Source organism: Pristis pectinata, chromosome 13 (assembly GCF_009764475.1).
Source record: "Pristis pectinata isolate sPriPec2 chromosome 13, sPriPec2.1.pri, whole genome shotgun sequence".
NCBI classification, from domain to species: domain Eukaryota; kingdom Metazoa; phylum Chordata; class Chondrichthyes; order Rhinopristiformes; family Pristidae; genus Pristis; species Pristis pectinata.
Genome location: NC_067417.1, coordinates 15,084,106 through 15,100,628, shown reverse-complemented (window position 1 = coordinate 15,100,628; position 16,523 = coordinate 15,084,106). Strand labels below are relative to the sequence as shown.

At 42.1% G+C, this 16,523-nt stretch overlaps 1 protein-coding gene across 2 annotated transcripts in view; it reads left to right on the top strand.

Moving 5' to 3' along the window:
- LOC127577446 (putative phosphoenolpyruvate synthase) overlaps positions 1 to 16,523 on the top strand; it is a 144,768-nt gene that overhangs the window by 16,991 nt on the left and 111,254 nt on the right. For both annotated transcript variants that reach the window (XM_052028665.1, XM_052028666.1), the window contains exons 4-5: positions 1,502 to 1,570; positions 6,280 to 6,393. In XM_052028665.1, the coding sequence (XP_051884625.1) occupies positions 1,502 to 1,570; positions 6,280 to 6,393 (183 nt within the window). The remainder of the gene's footprint in view (positions 1 to 1,501; positions 1,571 to 6,279; positions 6,394 to 16,523) is intronic.

Genomic DNA, 16,523 nt, shown 5'->3' with positions numbered 1-16,523 from the left:
CATTGTGCCATGGTTGGGAAAAGGTCCAATTTCATCTCCAGAATATTTTATGCAGCTAATAGACCTGTTTGTTCTCACAGCCTGATAACGAGTACATTGCCTTATCTTTTTAATATTCTCCAGTGCTGTAATTGCTGGCGATGGCTTTGCCATTCCTATTCTGGTCTCTTGAACATCTATGATTTTAATCGGAGACACAAGAGATTCTACAAATGCTGGAATCTGGAGCAATACACACAAAATGCTGGAGGAACTCAGCAGGTCAGGAACATCCATGGAGAGAAATAAATAGTCGATGTTTTGGGTCGAGACCCTTCATCAGGACTTTTATCAGCCCAATGTTCATTGCTTGGACTTGTGTTGCCTGGTTCCTTTGAAGTTACTTGCCTTAGCTTTTCCAACTCTATTTCCTTAAAGCCTGTCTTTTGGCTTAAGGTGTCATAATATGTTGAATTCTCCCACTTTAGGTAATCCCCACCCCCTTCCCCACAACTCCCCACCACCCCACCATGCTTCTTCTCTTCTTCCCTTTCCTAGCCCTTTTTTTCCTCTCCCTCTGACCCACCCCCTGGTGGATCTGCTCTCCACTCCCCCGCACCTGCCTATCACTATCTCTTACCTGCATCTACCTATCACCACCTTGTGCCCACCCCACCTCCCTTCTATTGTCCACTTATCACTGCTCTGCTTTTCTCTCCTATATATTGGGCTTCCCCCTTTCCTATCTTCAGTCCTAAAGAAGGGTCCTGACCTGAATCGTTGACCGCCTGCTTTTTTTCCACGGATGCTGCCTGGCCTGCTGAGTTCCTCCAGCATCATAGTGCTTTTCACCTAGATTCCAGGATCTGCAGTCCTTTGTTTCTCTCATAATACGTCCTTATGTGCCTCAGTACCAAAACTTCCTAATATTCCTTTCAATCATCATGTGTCATTTTACTATTTAACTGCAAATGTATAAATGCATCTGTTGTAATAACATCTCTGTATCCCTCCTTATTGATTCACAATATAGTCCTTGGAGAACTATAACCGTATTTTGCTTTAGCCCATTGCTGTAATGGGTTAATGTATTTGGGAAAACTTTCATTGAGATGGGAAATTCCTCTGAGTGCTTTAATTTCTGTTCTGAACTTGCCTAAATAAGTAGGGTGTCTTTATGCAGCATGTGTAGCTCTAATCAGTTAATGCGGATCACAATGCGTGGACTTTCACTGCACATATTTTCCAACTGAAAGCACACTGATCTCTCATTGCCAACCTATCCAGTCCTATTGTAAATAGTTTGGAAGACCAGAGCTCCACTTACAGCATGCGTCTGAGAGTAGGAGGCAGCAGGCTTGACTGCTTTACAAGGAAGTATCCCTGACATTTCCTTTTTAATCTTCATTGGTCCCTCATGGAAAACATGTTACTTCACATATGAAGCATTCAAAAAGCACAGGCATTCTGTGAACTTATTTTTACAGATCTACTTGTCTCACTTTATACTTGTGTTTTATAGAAAGGGACCATACAGGGATACGTGGATGGAAGAAGAAGGCGAGCTTCTGCATGTCAGGATGTCTTTTATGTAAGTTTGGTAAATTAAAAGAAAAGACAAACTGAAGAACATGCTATTAAAACAACTTAGAAATGTGGAGTGTCTTCAGTATACAGCCTGAACCCTTATGAAAATTTTCAACTACCCTGTGAGTTTTATGTATTATTTTGTTTTAGTTGGTTATTTCTGAAAATCTGGGCATCACTACTCTTGAAATGAAGGGCTTCCTGGATCACTTCAAGGTCTACCATGTGGATGGGTCAGGAGTTATGTTAACCAGGCCCAGCTAGGATGGCAGTGAATCCTTTAGACTTGTACAGTAGTTCTGTAGTGTTGTGGTCACTTAATGATCATTTTTTTAAACATAAACTTGAAGTTATGAACTGAATTTAACTTCTAAAGTTGCTATGGTGGGATTGTGAACTCAGTTGTTTGGGTTACCAGTTTGGTAATTTAATCACTATGCCACTATTGTAGCCTATGGGGACTCCTGATCCACTAAGACCCAGATTTGATTTTTGATTCTTGATGCATGCTGACATAACTCATCATGCATCAAGACCAAGCTGTTGGTTGCAAATGCACCACCTACGTTAGATGAGGGAAAGAAAGGGGCCATTTTCTGCTCCAGATGGTTTGCCAATGAATGGAGATGGCTGCATCTGGTCGTCGAAGAAAGGAAGTGCTAAGAATTTGCATTTCAAGAGTACATTTTGCAACCCTCTCAGGAGCTCCCAAAGAATCTCCCAATCTGTGGAGTTTTATAATGTAATGACTGTCAAAACAAAGGAGACAATTAGCTAATCCCATTAACAGCAGCACAATAATGATCATAAACCAGGGGAGAAATTTTCCCTCAGTTGAATTATCTAAGTATGGGATAAAGAAAGTTGTACTCTGCTTCCAAAAGTCACTTCCATTGAAGTCGATGTAAATGGCCTGGAAATTGGTGGGTTGACCACATCGTCAAAGAATCAGAGCCGTACAGTACAGAAACTTCGATCTACATGATGCCTGTTTCCCATTTCCTTGAACTTACCTGGTCTGGATGCGCATGGCTGATTGTGCTGACTCAGCTCACCTTGGGGTATCACAACCAATATATATGAGCAATGAGGGTGGGCCAGAACAAGTTCCATTACTGTCTTGTTATTCCCAGATCTCTACTTAATTACACTTTACAACTCAAATCTGCAGTGTACATTCTATTTATTTTAAGGTAACAGACCAGATACCACCAAGAATCACAATGTTTAATTTTTGATGAAGCAGTACAATAAATGTAACTACTTTCTTGCAATGATATAACACATGCCTGCAAAACATGAAGTCTGGCAACTTTTGGCATCTATCAAAGCTGTCAAGATTTTCCAATTTAAAAAAAAAGAAAATGTTAGACATACTCAGCAGGCCAGGAGACATCTGTGGAAAGAGAAAGAGTAAATATTTCAGGTCAAAGAGCTTTCCTCAGATCTGACAAAATAATTTAGTTTTACGTTGCATAGAGAGTTGGGAGTTATTGGTCAAACAGAGGGAATAGCTCCGATAGGATGAGGCCAAAGTTGTCCAGGTTAGTTTTCTCTCTCTCTCTAACTTCCCTCATTAATTTTTTTAACCAGATGATTCCATAACATTTGACCAAGCATTCCAGAATGCCTCGTGTACATGTTACATTTGCTCTGTTGTAATATTAAACAAATATATCTATATATGTGTACATTGTTGAGAAACCAGTGACTATCTGTTTTAGCTTCTAGGGCTACTTATTAGTTTCTAGGGCCACTTATGTCATGTGTCTGCCTCTGAGAAACATAGTAGCTGCATTTCTAATAGAGTGTGGCCACAGCTTGTTTACACAGCTTCTAAGTGTCAAAAAAGAGTGTGGTTCTGTAGTACAATATGGACACCCAATGGTAGGCCTGAAAAATGAGGTGGAAACTCTCAAGAACAATGTTATCTGAAACCCTTAATGTGTTTATGTTTAGCTTGAACTTGAACCCTCCTATTATCATTTTACTGATCAGTGGAAACGATCCACTGTGATTTACTGCTGATTCCTGTTTGTATCAATGGTTCTTAGATTAACCATATACTCTCTGACTACGTCTCTCTATCCTCTAACAATCAGGACTTCTGCATTCAAGTGAATGCCCCAAAACTTCTGCACACTTATGAGAGGAACCAAGTTTCATAAATAAAGTAAATGTGAACTTGTTACTAAATTCGCACATGTGACCAGAAACAAACTTGTATCCCAATCTCTTTTAGTAACGAGAAATGTAGAATAGCTATTGGCCAAGACACTTTTGTGTAAGAGCAGCCAGCATGTCTCACCCTTGAAGATTGCCAACGAGAGGTGCACATAGACAATCTCAATGAGGTAAAGCCAAATTGTTACCTGTGTAACTAGTGGCCAAAAACAAGCTCGTCACTTATATTTTTGAAGGGAGCGAATGAGAACTGGCAAAGAATATTGTTGATAAGAGAGATAAACAACTCTAGACATAAACCATTTTTACTGGCTTTCTAAACTTGTATGAATCTCCCTATTTTGAATGAGAAAATGGAAATAATGCATGGTCCTCAGAAGACAAGAATGGGACCCTATTGCTTTCAGAACACCAAAGTGAAATAAAGCTGCAAACAAGCTACCAGTTGTATAGGACATGATGCGCAGTCTTACCCTGTCAGAGATTCTGGAAACATGTGATCTTCCTCTGGCAGAAAGTTTGTTTCTAAACCATCATTGTATTAGTCAAAGGAGAATATTACACAAGTATCAGCTCCCCTACCCCTAACTAAGAATTGATTGTGAAAAACAATGGAACCTAAAGAAAGCAATATGGTACATGGACTTAAGAATTATTTTAAAGTATCCAATATGTTTTGGAGTGCTACCACTAACCTCCCTCTGAGTTCTTGCATTTGCTGATGTTTGAAATATTCATTTGGTGATGATTGGTATAACCTGACCTCTCTGGGCACAAGGAGAGGATTAAAATTAGAGATGTTATCATAGATTAACAAAAAAAAATGCTCTCTCATGACTCATTGATTCTCCAAAAATCCTGCAAAATCTTCCAGTTGAGTAAAAGCTGCATTATTATCCTATGTTCTGGGTTGTGTTCTTGCTTGGGTGTGAATGGCCATTCTGTTGCAAACTGCAACCTAGTTTTGGTGAAAGGTCTTCAGCCTGAACTGTTAACTTTTTTTCTCTTCCCACAGATGTGGCCTGACCTACTGAGTATTTCCAGCATTTTCTGTTTTTATTTTAGATTTCCAGCATCTGTAGTTTTTGATTTTCAACTTAGAATTGAGCTTGTTTTGAAAATTATGCTCAAGTTCTATTTCAGTCTCATTTACCTAACAGAGAATGCATCATCCAATGCGCCAGGGAGCAGTTTGTAATACAATTTAGGAAAATTTTAAGAACTATTCTATGATATATTTAAACTCCAAAGAATTGATTCATACCACTGAACATTGATTTGTCATATTTTAGATTTGAAATCAAAGTGTTAACCCTGCCATGTGTGTCTAACCTGATTTTAAATAACTGAAAATGAACATTAAAAAAATATAAAGTTATTTTCCAGTTAGATAGGGGTGCAGCGATCGGTCCCTTAATGAATTATTGTGGGTTTTTTTTATTCAAAACCTTAAAGCACATGCTGTTTAAAGTCCACAAACCTGAAAAATCCAACTGTTTTAGGGTCATTTTACAGATCTGCAAATGAATGCAATTAGTAGTAACTCCCATGCTGGGACCACGACCAGTTTTGTTTGCAGGGCCTTCTTTCTCTGTGATCAATTTGTTTCAGTGCAGAATTCTATTGGCACTGATTGTAATGTAAGCTTAAAATTGTGCAATTCTCTCACTTTTACACCATTCTGGTAAATTGCTCGGAAAACAACCTCAATTGAGTGGGAACCCTAGTTATAAGATAAGATATTAAGATATTTATTTATTAGTCACATGTACATCGAAACACACAGTGAAATGTATCTTCCTGTGTTACTGAGAATGTGCTGGGGGCAGCCTGCAAGTGTTGCCACTCTTCCGGCGCCAACATAGCATGCCCACAGCTCCTAACCTGTACGTCTTTGGAATGTGGGAGGAAACCGGAGCACCCGGAGGAAACCCACGCAGACGCACGGGGAGAACGTACAAACTCCTTACAGACAGGCAGCACGGTAGTGTAGTAGTTAGCAAGATGCTATTACAGTGCCAGAGACCAGGGTTCAATTCCCGCTGCTATCTGTTATTTCTCCTTGTTAAGTCCTCTTGAAAAGAAACCTTCCATCTATCACATTTAAAAACAATCAGCTGGTTGGTAAGAAGCAAAACACTCCAAGTCTACTTGTGGTGAACGATAAGTAAATCTAGGTTTTGGAATGCTGCCCAACAGATGCTGGTTGGCTAAAACTGAGAGTACTTCATGTTCTTCTTCAGTGAATGACACGTTGCCCACATGAATCTCATTTGCTGACAAACATTCGTTTCCTCAGATGCACCCTGGGGCATAAGCATAAATTATGGGCTTTATGATACACAAACTATGAACTGGATTCCCACTCACAGTGTCTCACTGTAGGCCAAGAATCTGGTTGAAATAAATTATTGAAGGGTGTGTAATCAAGTGTTTATAGATACAGAAAGTGTCCTTGATGCATGAAAGTAAATACTTAGATCATCCTTATGCACTGACCAAATTATTCTTTCCTTGTTTACTGGATAGCTGGACATCCTTTTCCACTGTCTTTGATTTTGACACCGATATTCACCCAAGTGCCATCGCTCAGAGCATTGCCAAGGAGAAGTGGAGTTTAAAGTTCCTTGAAAATCTGCGAACGTGAGTAGACCTGGTTTCAATCATAAATGTATCTTGTAAATGTTATGTCCTGCCTTTAAAATGAATATTGGCACATTAAACTTGTATTTTAGATTTCATGTCAGTGTTTCAGAGTGTAAAGTGAAACCTCAAAAATATTCTATGATCCATCAGACGCTTGTGAAAGGGAGCTTTGTAAAAATCTACTACTTGTATGTTTTCTTACATTCAAGGTTCAGTTCATTCTAACCTAAGGGGCTTGTTTGACACTACAACAAACTACTATGGTACAGTTATATAGGCCACAAGCATAACAGATTTATTGGGTAATTTATATCCTGTATAAAGATGATAGTCACAGTCTGTTCTTCCAAACCCCAGTGGTCACCCTCTGAGTGTCTACGGTGCAGTCTCTTTTCCTCTTACTATATGACTGACATTTTCTCCCTGCTGGTTGTGCTTTTTCTCTATGTTTATATGCTTTTTATTTTAGTTGTCTAACAATCCACTAAACTGTGTCATCCTTCGACATTTCACATCAATAACTAATCAACCCTGTTTCCTCTTATGTGTCCTGAGCTATTCCTTAGCAGTAACTTTTTTCCAAATCACTCTCACACCTCAATGTTCTTTTAAGTCCAGTGCTATGTACTTGGAAATCTTTCACTCTTCCTACTGTTCTCTATCCCTTAATCTGTTTATTCTGACAGCCATCCCTTATTAGGATATTCCTTGTTGACTTAATATTCTATTTTGAGAATCCTGCATTCTTAGTATACCTGCAGATTTAAAAATGTTTTGTCCCACCTCATTTAATACTGTTTCGCTCACCCTGTCTCTGATTTTGACATTTACCATCTATATGCTTCCTTCTTTAGTCATTGTTTGCAGTGGGATTGTTGTTGCTATAATTAATCAGAGCAGTATTGAAATAGAAAATGCCAGAAATACTCAGTAGGCCAGGCATTCTCTGGAACACTGAATTAATATTTCTGTTCAACCCCTTCATCAGAACTGGAAAAATGAGAATTCAAGTTAATATTAAGTGTGGGCAGAATGAACATAGAATAATACAAAACTAGACAGTCCATTCAGCCCACAATGTTGTGCTGATCTTGATGCCGAATTATACTAAATGTCCCTCCATATCCCTCCATTCCTTTCATATTCATGTGTCCATCTAAAGCACTCTTAAACTCCACCAAACTGCCTGATTCCACTGCTAATCCTGGTAACCCATTCCAGGCACCTACCACTTACTGTGTAAAAAAAACTTGCCCCTCACGTCACCTTTAAACTTCCCTCCCTAACCTTAAAAGCATGTCTTCTGGTGTTTGACATTTCTGCCCAGGGGAACAGATTCTGACTGTTTACCCTATCTATGCCTCTTCCCAGCACTGTGAGACGTCTGTAGGGGAAAGCTGCCGACTGGCACATTCCAGGCTGCAGGAGTATGTGCTGAGGGACGCACTGAAGCTGGGTGCAGCCAGCGCAAGGGCTCGGTGGGGAAGGATGACAGTTTAGGGTTCTTCTGCCACAGGAGAAGGAGGGGCGGGGTCAGGTGAGGAAGCTGCTCAAATGTTGTAAATATGGGATTGGGGTATCACCCCAGGGAGCCACACGTGTGGCATCGGTGCTGTGTTTTTTATATATAAAAAGGTAACACTAAGAATTGAACTGTACACGAATGTAAAGGTTTGAACTGTTTTATTATTGTATATAGTTTCTTTTATTATGAATAAAGTTTATTTTGAATAAAAAAAATCTCTATGCGTGGAACCCAAGTACGTGGGCACGAAATGTCTCTACGTACTGAGGTTCTACCTGTCCCTGCCGTTGCGAAGGATAGGCCTGGCCCCGTGGCCACACAGCATCCCAGTCAGCTGGACGCTGCCACACTACCTGTCCTTCATGGAAAAGTTCTTCCAGACCAACACCTTTGACCACAAGTCCATCAGGCAGTGGTCAGCACGGAACATCCTGCAGACACTGCAGGAGAAGGACTCAATGGATACTGTGGGGTGGTTCCCTGAGCAGACTGTCCAGACCATCTGGCAGAATGTCTCATCACCAGAACTCACCAACAAGCACCAAGACCTCACTTGGCTGGAGGTGAGAGGGGCCCTCCCAGTCAGATCCTTCCTGTATGGTCGGAACCTCACTCCCAGCGCGCGCTGCCCCCGGGAGGACTGCGCTGGGGATGAGATGGTTGCCCACCTCTTTGCAGGCTGTGGGTTTGCGAGGAGGGTTTGACAAAAGATGCAAGGGTCCTTGTCATGGTTCATCCCCAGCAGCTGCATAACAGAGGATTCTCTGATCTATGGGCTGTTCCCGGGGACACACACAGAGACAGACATCAACCGCTGCTGGAAGGTCATCAACTCGGTGAAAGACGCCCTTTGGTCTGCCTGAAACTTGTTGGTCTTCCAGCACTGCGAGATGTCCGTAGGGGAACGCTGCCGACTGGCACATTCCAGGCTGCAGGAGGACGTGCTGAAGCTGGGTGCAGATAACGCAAGGGCTTGGTGGGGAAGGACTACAGTTTAGGGTTCTTCTGCCACTAGACAGGGAAGGGCGGGGTCAGGCGAGAAAGCCCCTACATATTGTAAATACGGGACTGGGTAGCCCCCGGGGACCCACACGTGTGGCATCGGTGCTGTTTTTTATATGAAGAGGTAACACTAATGAATGATGTAGACAAGAATGTAAAGGCTTGCACTGTTTTACAATTGTATATAGTTTGTCTTTTATTATGAATTAAGTTTATTTTGGAATAAAAAAATCTCTATCAGGTCTCCCCTCAGCCTCTGACTCTCTAAGGAGAACAACCCAAGTTTGTCCAACCTTTCCTTATAGCTCATACCCGCTAATCCAGGTAGCATCCTGGTAAACCTCTTCTGCATCCTCTCCACATCCTTCCAATAATGGGATGACCAGAACTGCACACAATACTCCGTGCAGTCTGACTAAAGTTTTATATAGCTGCAGCATGACTTCCTTACTCTTGTACTCAACACCCCTACCAATGGAGGCAAGCATGCCAAATGCCTTCTTTGCCACCTTATCCACTTGTGTAGCCACTGTCAGTGATCTATGAACCCAGACACCAAGATCCCTCTGTACCTCAGTGCTATTAAGGGGCCTACCATTAACTGTACACTTTCTCCTTTCATTTGACCTCCCAAAGTGCAACACCTCACACTTGCCCAGATTAAATTCCATCTGCCACTTCCCTGCCCATATCTGTAACATCTATATCCCACTGTATTCTTTGATAGTCCTTTACACTGTCCACAGCTCCACCAATTCTTGCTAATCCATCCATCTACATTTTCATCCAAATCATTGATATATATCGCAAACTACAGAGGTCCCAACACCGATCCTTGTGGATCACCACTGGTCACGGACCTCCAACCAGAATAACAGCCTTCCACCCCTACCCTCTGCCTTCTACGGACAAGCCAGTTCTGAATCCAAACTTATAATTTACCCTGGAACCCATGCATCTTTATCTTCTGAAGCAACCTACCATGAGGGACCTTGTCAAATGCCTTACTGAAGTCCATGTAAGTAATGTCCGCTGCTTTATCCTCATCGAGCACCTTTGTCATCTCAAAAAAGTCAAGTTTGTAAGATGTAACCTGCCCCACACAAGACCATGCCTGACTGTCCCTGAGCAGGCCATACCTTTCCAAATGTACCTGCAATGCACTTCCCTGTAGCTGTGACACTTTACTCTGTCTTCTGTTATTGTTTTTCCCTGTACTACCTCAATGCACTGTGTAATGAATTGATCTGTAGGAACGGTATGTAAGACAAGTTTTTCACTGTACCTCCGTACAAGTGACAATAATATACCAATACCAATCCTATCCCTCAGTATCCACTCCAATAGCTTTGCTACCACTGATGTGAGGCCCACTGGCCTATAATTACCTAGATTATCCCTATTTCCCCTCTTGAACGAAGGCACAATAGTTGCTACTCTCCAGTCCTCTGGCACCTTGCCCATTGCTAGTGAGGACACAAAGATCTTTGTGAAAGCCCCAGCAATCTCCTCACTTGCTTCTTTCAGTATTCTGGGATGTATGCCATCAGGTCCTTAATGCTTTTCAGAAGACCCAGCACTATCTCCTCCAATTTCTTCACCTTGGTAAGTACTGACACAAAGTACTCATTTAGTATCTCAGCCACTTGTTCTGGCTCCAAGCATAAATATCCTTGAGTGGACATACCCTCTCCTCAGTTTATCCTCTTTTTCTTAATATATGTATAAAATGCATTGGGATTATCCTTGACCCTGCTCGCTAAAGACATTTCATGGCCTCGTTTGGCCCTCCTAATCACCTGCTTGAGCACTTTCCTGCTATCTTTATATTCCACAAGTGCCCTGTGTGACTTCAGCTTCCTAAACGTTACATATGCTTCCTTTTTCCTCCTGACTATATTTAGGACCTCCAAGGTCATCCAAGGTTCACTTCTTTACCATCTTTGTCCTGACTCTTCACCAGAACATGCTGATCCTGAACTCTGATCAACTGGTCTTTAAACAACTCCCACATGTCAGACGCAGACTTGTCTGACAGCAGCTGCTCCCAATCAGCGCCCCTTAGCGCCTGTCTTATCCTGTCAGAATTTGTCCTCCCCCAATTTAGTACCCTTCTGCATATTCCAATTTTATCCTTACTCATAACTATCTTAAAACAAATGAGTTGTGCACACTACTCCCAAAATGTTCATCCACTATCAGGTCTGTCATCTGTCCTGGCTCATTTCCAAAAAACTAGATCCAATATGTTCTCTCCTTTGGTTACACAGAAGGCCAGGGAAGAGGCAAAGAGGGATTGTCTGATCAGGAGCCAGTGTATTCACTGAAAACAAGAGAAATCTACAAAGGGTTAGAAGACGTTACAGAGCAGTACTACCCTCATTAAATTTGATGAGTTGGACAATCCACATACTGTTTCAAGGATGTCTCTTGGATGCACTGAAGAAATCCCGCCTCATCTAAACCTTGTGTTAATACTGGGGAAGTTAGTCCCGCACTCTGACAACCCTGTTGTTTCTGCACTTTCCATAATCTACCTACATGTCTGTTCCTCCACCTCTTGGTGGCTATTCGGAGGCCTATAGTATAATCCCGTCAACATAATTGCACGTATCCTATTTCTAATCCTATGGTTAGGTCAAAGCGAATATCTCTGATAGGATGAGGTCAGTGTTGCCCAGGTGATCTCAATATTCATTGAAACCAAACAGAGAGAATGCAGACAAAGGGGTCTGCTAAACTGTAAAATGCAGGCCAGACCTGTTGCTGAAACCTGAAACCAAAAGGTCCCTCGCTCTCCCTCTCTCTCTCACTCTCTCTCTTTATCTATCTATCTCTCCATCTCTTCCTATCTATCTCGCTCTCTCTCTCTCTGTTTCTCTCTCCCCATCTCTCTCTCTCTCTCTCTCTCGCGCGCGCGCGCGCGCACACGCACACACACACACACACACACACACACACCCACACCAACAAACAAAAACAAACACACAAACCCACACACACAAACCCACACACACACAAACAACACACTCAGTAAGCTATTAACCAGATAGCTCTATAAACATTGGGATCTCCTGCGTAACCATGGCTTCACTCTATCTTTTACTTACATCGTAATACAACTTGTTTCTCCCTCTTCCAATTCTGATGAGGGGTCTTTGACCTGAAGCAATAATTGTTTTCATTTGCACAGATGTTGCTGGCTCTGCAGAGTTTCCAGCATTTGCTGTTTTTATTTCCAATTTCCAGCAGTGTGTTCTTTTTCACCCAGGGCTAAATGATGTGTGTCAGTGTTTGGATACTGATTCAATACCATCATTTTAAGGTTTTGAAAAATGAACATTCATGGAGAAAGTAAAAGAAAGGATTTGTGTACTATAAGATTCCTGCCACAAAATATTGTTAATATTTTTCATACGCCTCTCACAAGATTTTGCTGATATGTTTCATAACTGCTGTGTATTATATATGAATTGTAGGTGCTGATGATTCAGTGATGTTTTCTGATTCTACGACAGCAATTGTCGAGCAATCCATCCCATAGTGAACCACTACCAAAGCTATAATTGAAATGTTAGCAATTCTAGGAAGGTGAACTGACTACATACATAGCAGGACACCACATATAGAGAAAATAATGATACATAGGAGAATGTAATTTGCTCATACTTGAGTATTAATAATTATTTTCTTAGTGAAGGTGTTTTGGAGTCTTAGCCATTTGATAGGTTTGAGGTACTATGAATGAATAATTTAAGAGTGGAAGATATTACCATGAGATTTAGTCTCAATACAATAAGTAGAGAGGAAGGAAATGGAGTGTATGGGATGTTACTTGGAAGAAACTTAAGAGCAACATTAAACAACAAGGTACATTTATGTAGTCCCATTAATGTAGTAAAGTCAAGGGGTTTCACAGGAGTGTTTTAAATCAAAATGTGAAGGCAAGTCACGTGGGAATGAAAAACTTTATCAACGTGATAGGTTTTATCGAGGGCATTAAATGAGGATGGAGGAGCTGACACACAGAGAGATTAATCCAGGGAATTCCAGAGCTCAGGATTTTGGCAGTTGAAGGCATGGCAAGCAAAAGTGAAGTGATTAAATTCAGGGAGGTACAAGAATCCAGAATTGGAGGAGATTACACGGAAGGCCAGGGAAGAGGCAAAGAGGGATTGTCTGATCAGGAGCCAGTGTATTCACTGAGATCAGGAGAAATCTACAAAGGGATAGAAGACGTTACAGAGCAGTACTACCCTCATTAAATTTAATAAGATGGTGAAACAGGAATGTAGCAGAGAAGGATTCGGTTACTTTTCACACAATGAGAAATTTGTTGAGCATTATGTTGAAATGATTGAAATCTCAGGGAGGTGGAGAACATGGTGTCAAGGGGCTTCCTGTGTATGGAAGCAGAATTTAATTCTTGGACAGGCATTCTTTTTATAAGGGAACACACAATGGACGAATATATGCTGTACCTCATTTCACACCAGGGATGTGTTCCCAGGAATGAGTGTGTTCATGGAATCAGTGTTGGAAGGGTTCATTATAGAGTTATATATAGAAAGAGATTCATTATGGACAGTACCATTGTGTTGTATGAATCCCTCCCCTCCTCTGCTGCTGCTTGCAGCAATGCATGGCTCAGTGTGGAGAAGCTGTCTGTGAGGGCTGGTGTTGGGCAGAGTGAGGTGAATGTGATGGAAATTGTTGACTTCCCTTCTCTTCGTTTGGCTGCACATTTCCCCCTGGATCAGGAACTTCTCTATGGTGACCAGCTCAATAGTGGTCACCTCCCATTAAGCTTATTACCCGTAGAGAAAGGTCTGGAGGGGAAGATGGCAGCTTCTGTGATCACCAACAGGAGGTGATGAGAGAGACCACAACATCCAGGTGGCCAGTTGGCACATGGAATAGGTACCTCTAGCCCCCAGCAATGGTTCACAGGCACCCCTGAGCCACACATTCTCATGCCACTCCCCACCGCCTGTTGAAATACAAACCCACACAGATGTGCTTTCCAAATCAAGTGCAGCCAATTCATTGCTGCAGGAATGTTGGCAAAGGGCAGGGATTCCTGTTGGGCTTCCACCACAGCAGTGCACGGCCCAAGTGGATGCAATTATTTGAAGCGCAGGGGAACAAGAGTGCAGTAGTTCAAGTTTATTGTCATGGGCATACACACCCAGGGTATAAATGCCATGAAAATTAGCTTTTTGCAGCAGCAGCACGGTACATTAAAAACATGATAAATATAAGATATCTTTATTAGTCACATGCACATCGAAACACACAGTGAAATGCATCTTTTGCCTGGAGTGTTCTGGGGGCAGCCCGCAAGTGTCGTCACGCTTCCAGCACCAACATAGCAAGCCCACAACTTCCTAACCCATACGTCTTTGGAATGTAGGAGGAAACCGGAGCACCCGGCAGAAACCCATGCAGTCACAGGGAGAACGTACAACCTCCTTACAGACGGCAGTGGGAATTGAACTCAGGTCGCTGGCACTGTAATAGCGTTGCACTAACCACTACACTACTGTGCCTGGCCTAAATTACCTAAGCTTAAACTAACATAAATAATAAATAATTTACACAACAAAATAAACAAAAATAAACATAATGACATTCGTGCAAGTTGAGGGAAATATAGACCGATGTAGAATTAGGGTTTTTCATGTCAGTTCAAGAACCCGATGGCAGTGGGGAAGAAGCTGTTGTTGAACAATGATCAGCACTCTGCAGGGTTGCACTAAGCAGGGTACCAGTGTGCTTGGTTTTAGTTTATGGTTTTGTGATCCTCTTTGTTTTCTCAGGACCAGTTACAAAGACAATTCTGCATGCCTTGTACAAAATGATACTTAATTTTAAAGCAAGTACTAATAGGTAAAAAGTTCATAGTTTCATTTGAGTTCCATTATGGGTTATAATACCCAAAAGAATGTTTGTTTGTCTGTTACGGGCCGTGATACAGGGAGGCTATTGTGCTCAAGTTCTCATTCAGGTTATGTAATTTCTGAGAAAGTTAACCACTTTGTACCGTCAGTTTAATGATCTTTCTTTCGAACGATGACTTTCATTTTTGCGTCATAATTTTCTTTTCATAAAATTAACATTTTACAGGTAATATATTTTTTTTGGCAATCATGCAAAGCCAAGATTCCAAGCACCATACTTGAAACATATGCATTCCTAGCTGTATATAGAATACTTACATTTTTCTGAAACATGAAACAAAGGCAATGTTCTCTCACATATGTTATGCAAAGGAAGCTTAGGTGGAAGGGGAGGAATGAGCCACAGGCCCCTTGTGTGGGTCACATCTCGACTGAGTGCACCTGCTACACGTTCTCCTGGGCCATGGAGTGAGTCAGCTGGCAACACCTGGACTTGTTTGTTCAGCTGCAGGACCAGCAGGTTTTGGGGGCAAATTAGGGAACCTCTTTCATCGATTTGATATGCTGTTCCAGGGTCTGCCTTTGATGAGAGTTGAGCGTGGAGTGCCATATTATCAAGCTGTGTATGAATGAACAGAGACAGATACTCTGTACTCCACACCTCCTGTTCACCAGTCTCACCCCTACTGCAGTCTTGAGGACACCTTGCAGTGGTGCTAAGGTTCCGAGCATTTTGCAAGAACATGTAAGGGGATCCTTCCTCATGACAGTGCTGGTTACCTGCTCTGCTGTTAGTCAGTCCCAGCAATTGGGCCCTGCTCAGTTGCATCCAGTCATCCCTCTTCCCTCAGGTTTGTAATTCTGACCCACTATTATGTTAGAACTCAGTAGTGGAAGGAGTTCCTCCTCAGAAATATCTCTACTTTGCACAATGATGATGGGCGATTCCCGATGGGATGTCCTGCATGGTCAGGGCCAATATTCTCAGATTGGGGGTTGGGTGGAACTGTGGCACTCCATAACACAGGTTATGCACTGGGGCTCTATGTGCAACCAGAGTGAACCACCCACATAGGTCATGATCAGGATCACGCACAGAATGTCATTGCGCACACGTCCTACCTTCACCTTCCTTGGAATGTTTTCTTTCGGGAGTGGGGTGCTGAGCTTGACTTGAACAACATTGTGGATACCTCAGCCCTTATCACCAAATTCCTACCTGTTCTGGTGAGGTAGTGTCCCATTGACTGAACCCACTTCTGTTGGGCCTTGGTAGTCTGCTCCTCCAGCTGCCCCAAACCAGATCACCAGAACCCCTCAGGTCATTGGTCATTTACAGGGAAAAGGCCAAAGGATTTCCTCCCTCCTGCTGAGGAATATGGCCTCCATCCTGCTCTGATCTATAATGGCTCCAAGGGTCAATTCAGAATAGTCCCAAATGCCTGTGAACATGCAGTCTGAGTGCTGAAGTGAAAAATAGAGACATCATCCATGTATCAGAAGATCATAACTAGAGTACATCAATACCTGGATCATCAGCCTGGTAGACATATCATTTCTGATGGAAAATGACTCCATGTGATAACTGAATAAGACTTGAGAAGGGAAGGCAGTTCTGCCTGACTCCAGATCTAGTGGAAAGCCCTCTGCATTGATTGGGACTGTCGAGCAGTCTAATACATATTACAGATTATCTCCCA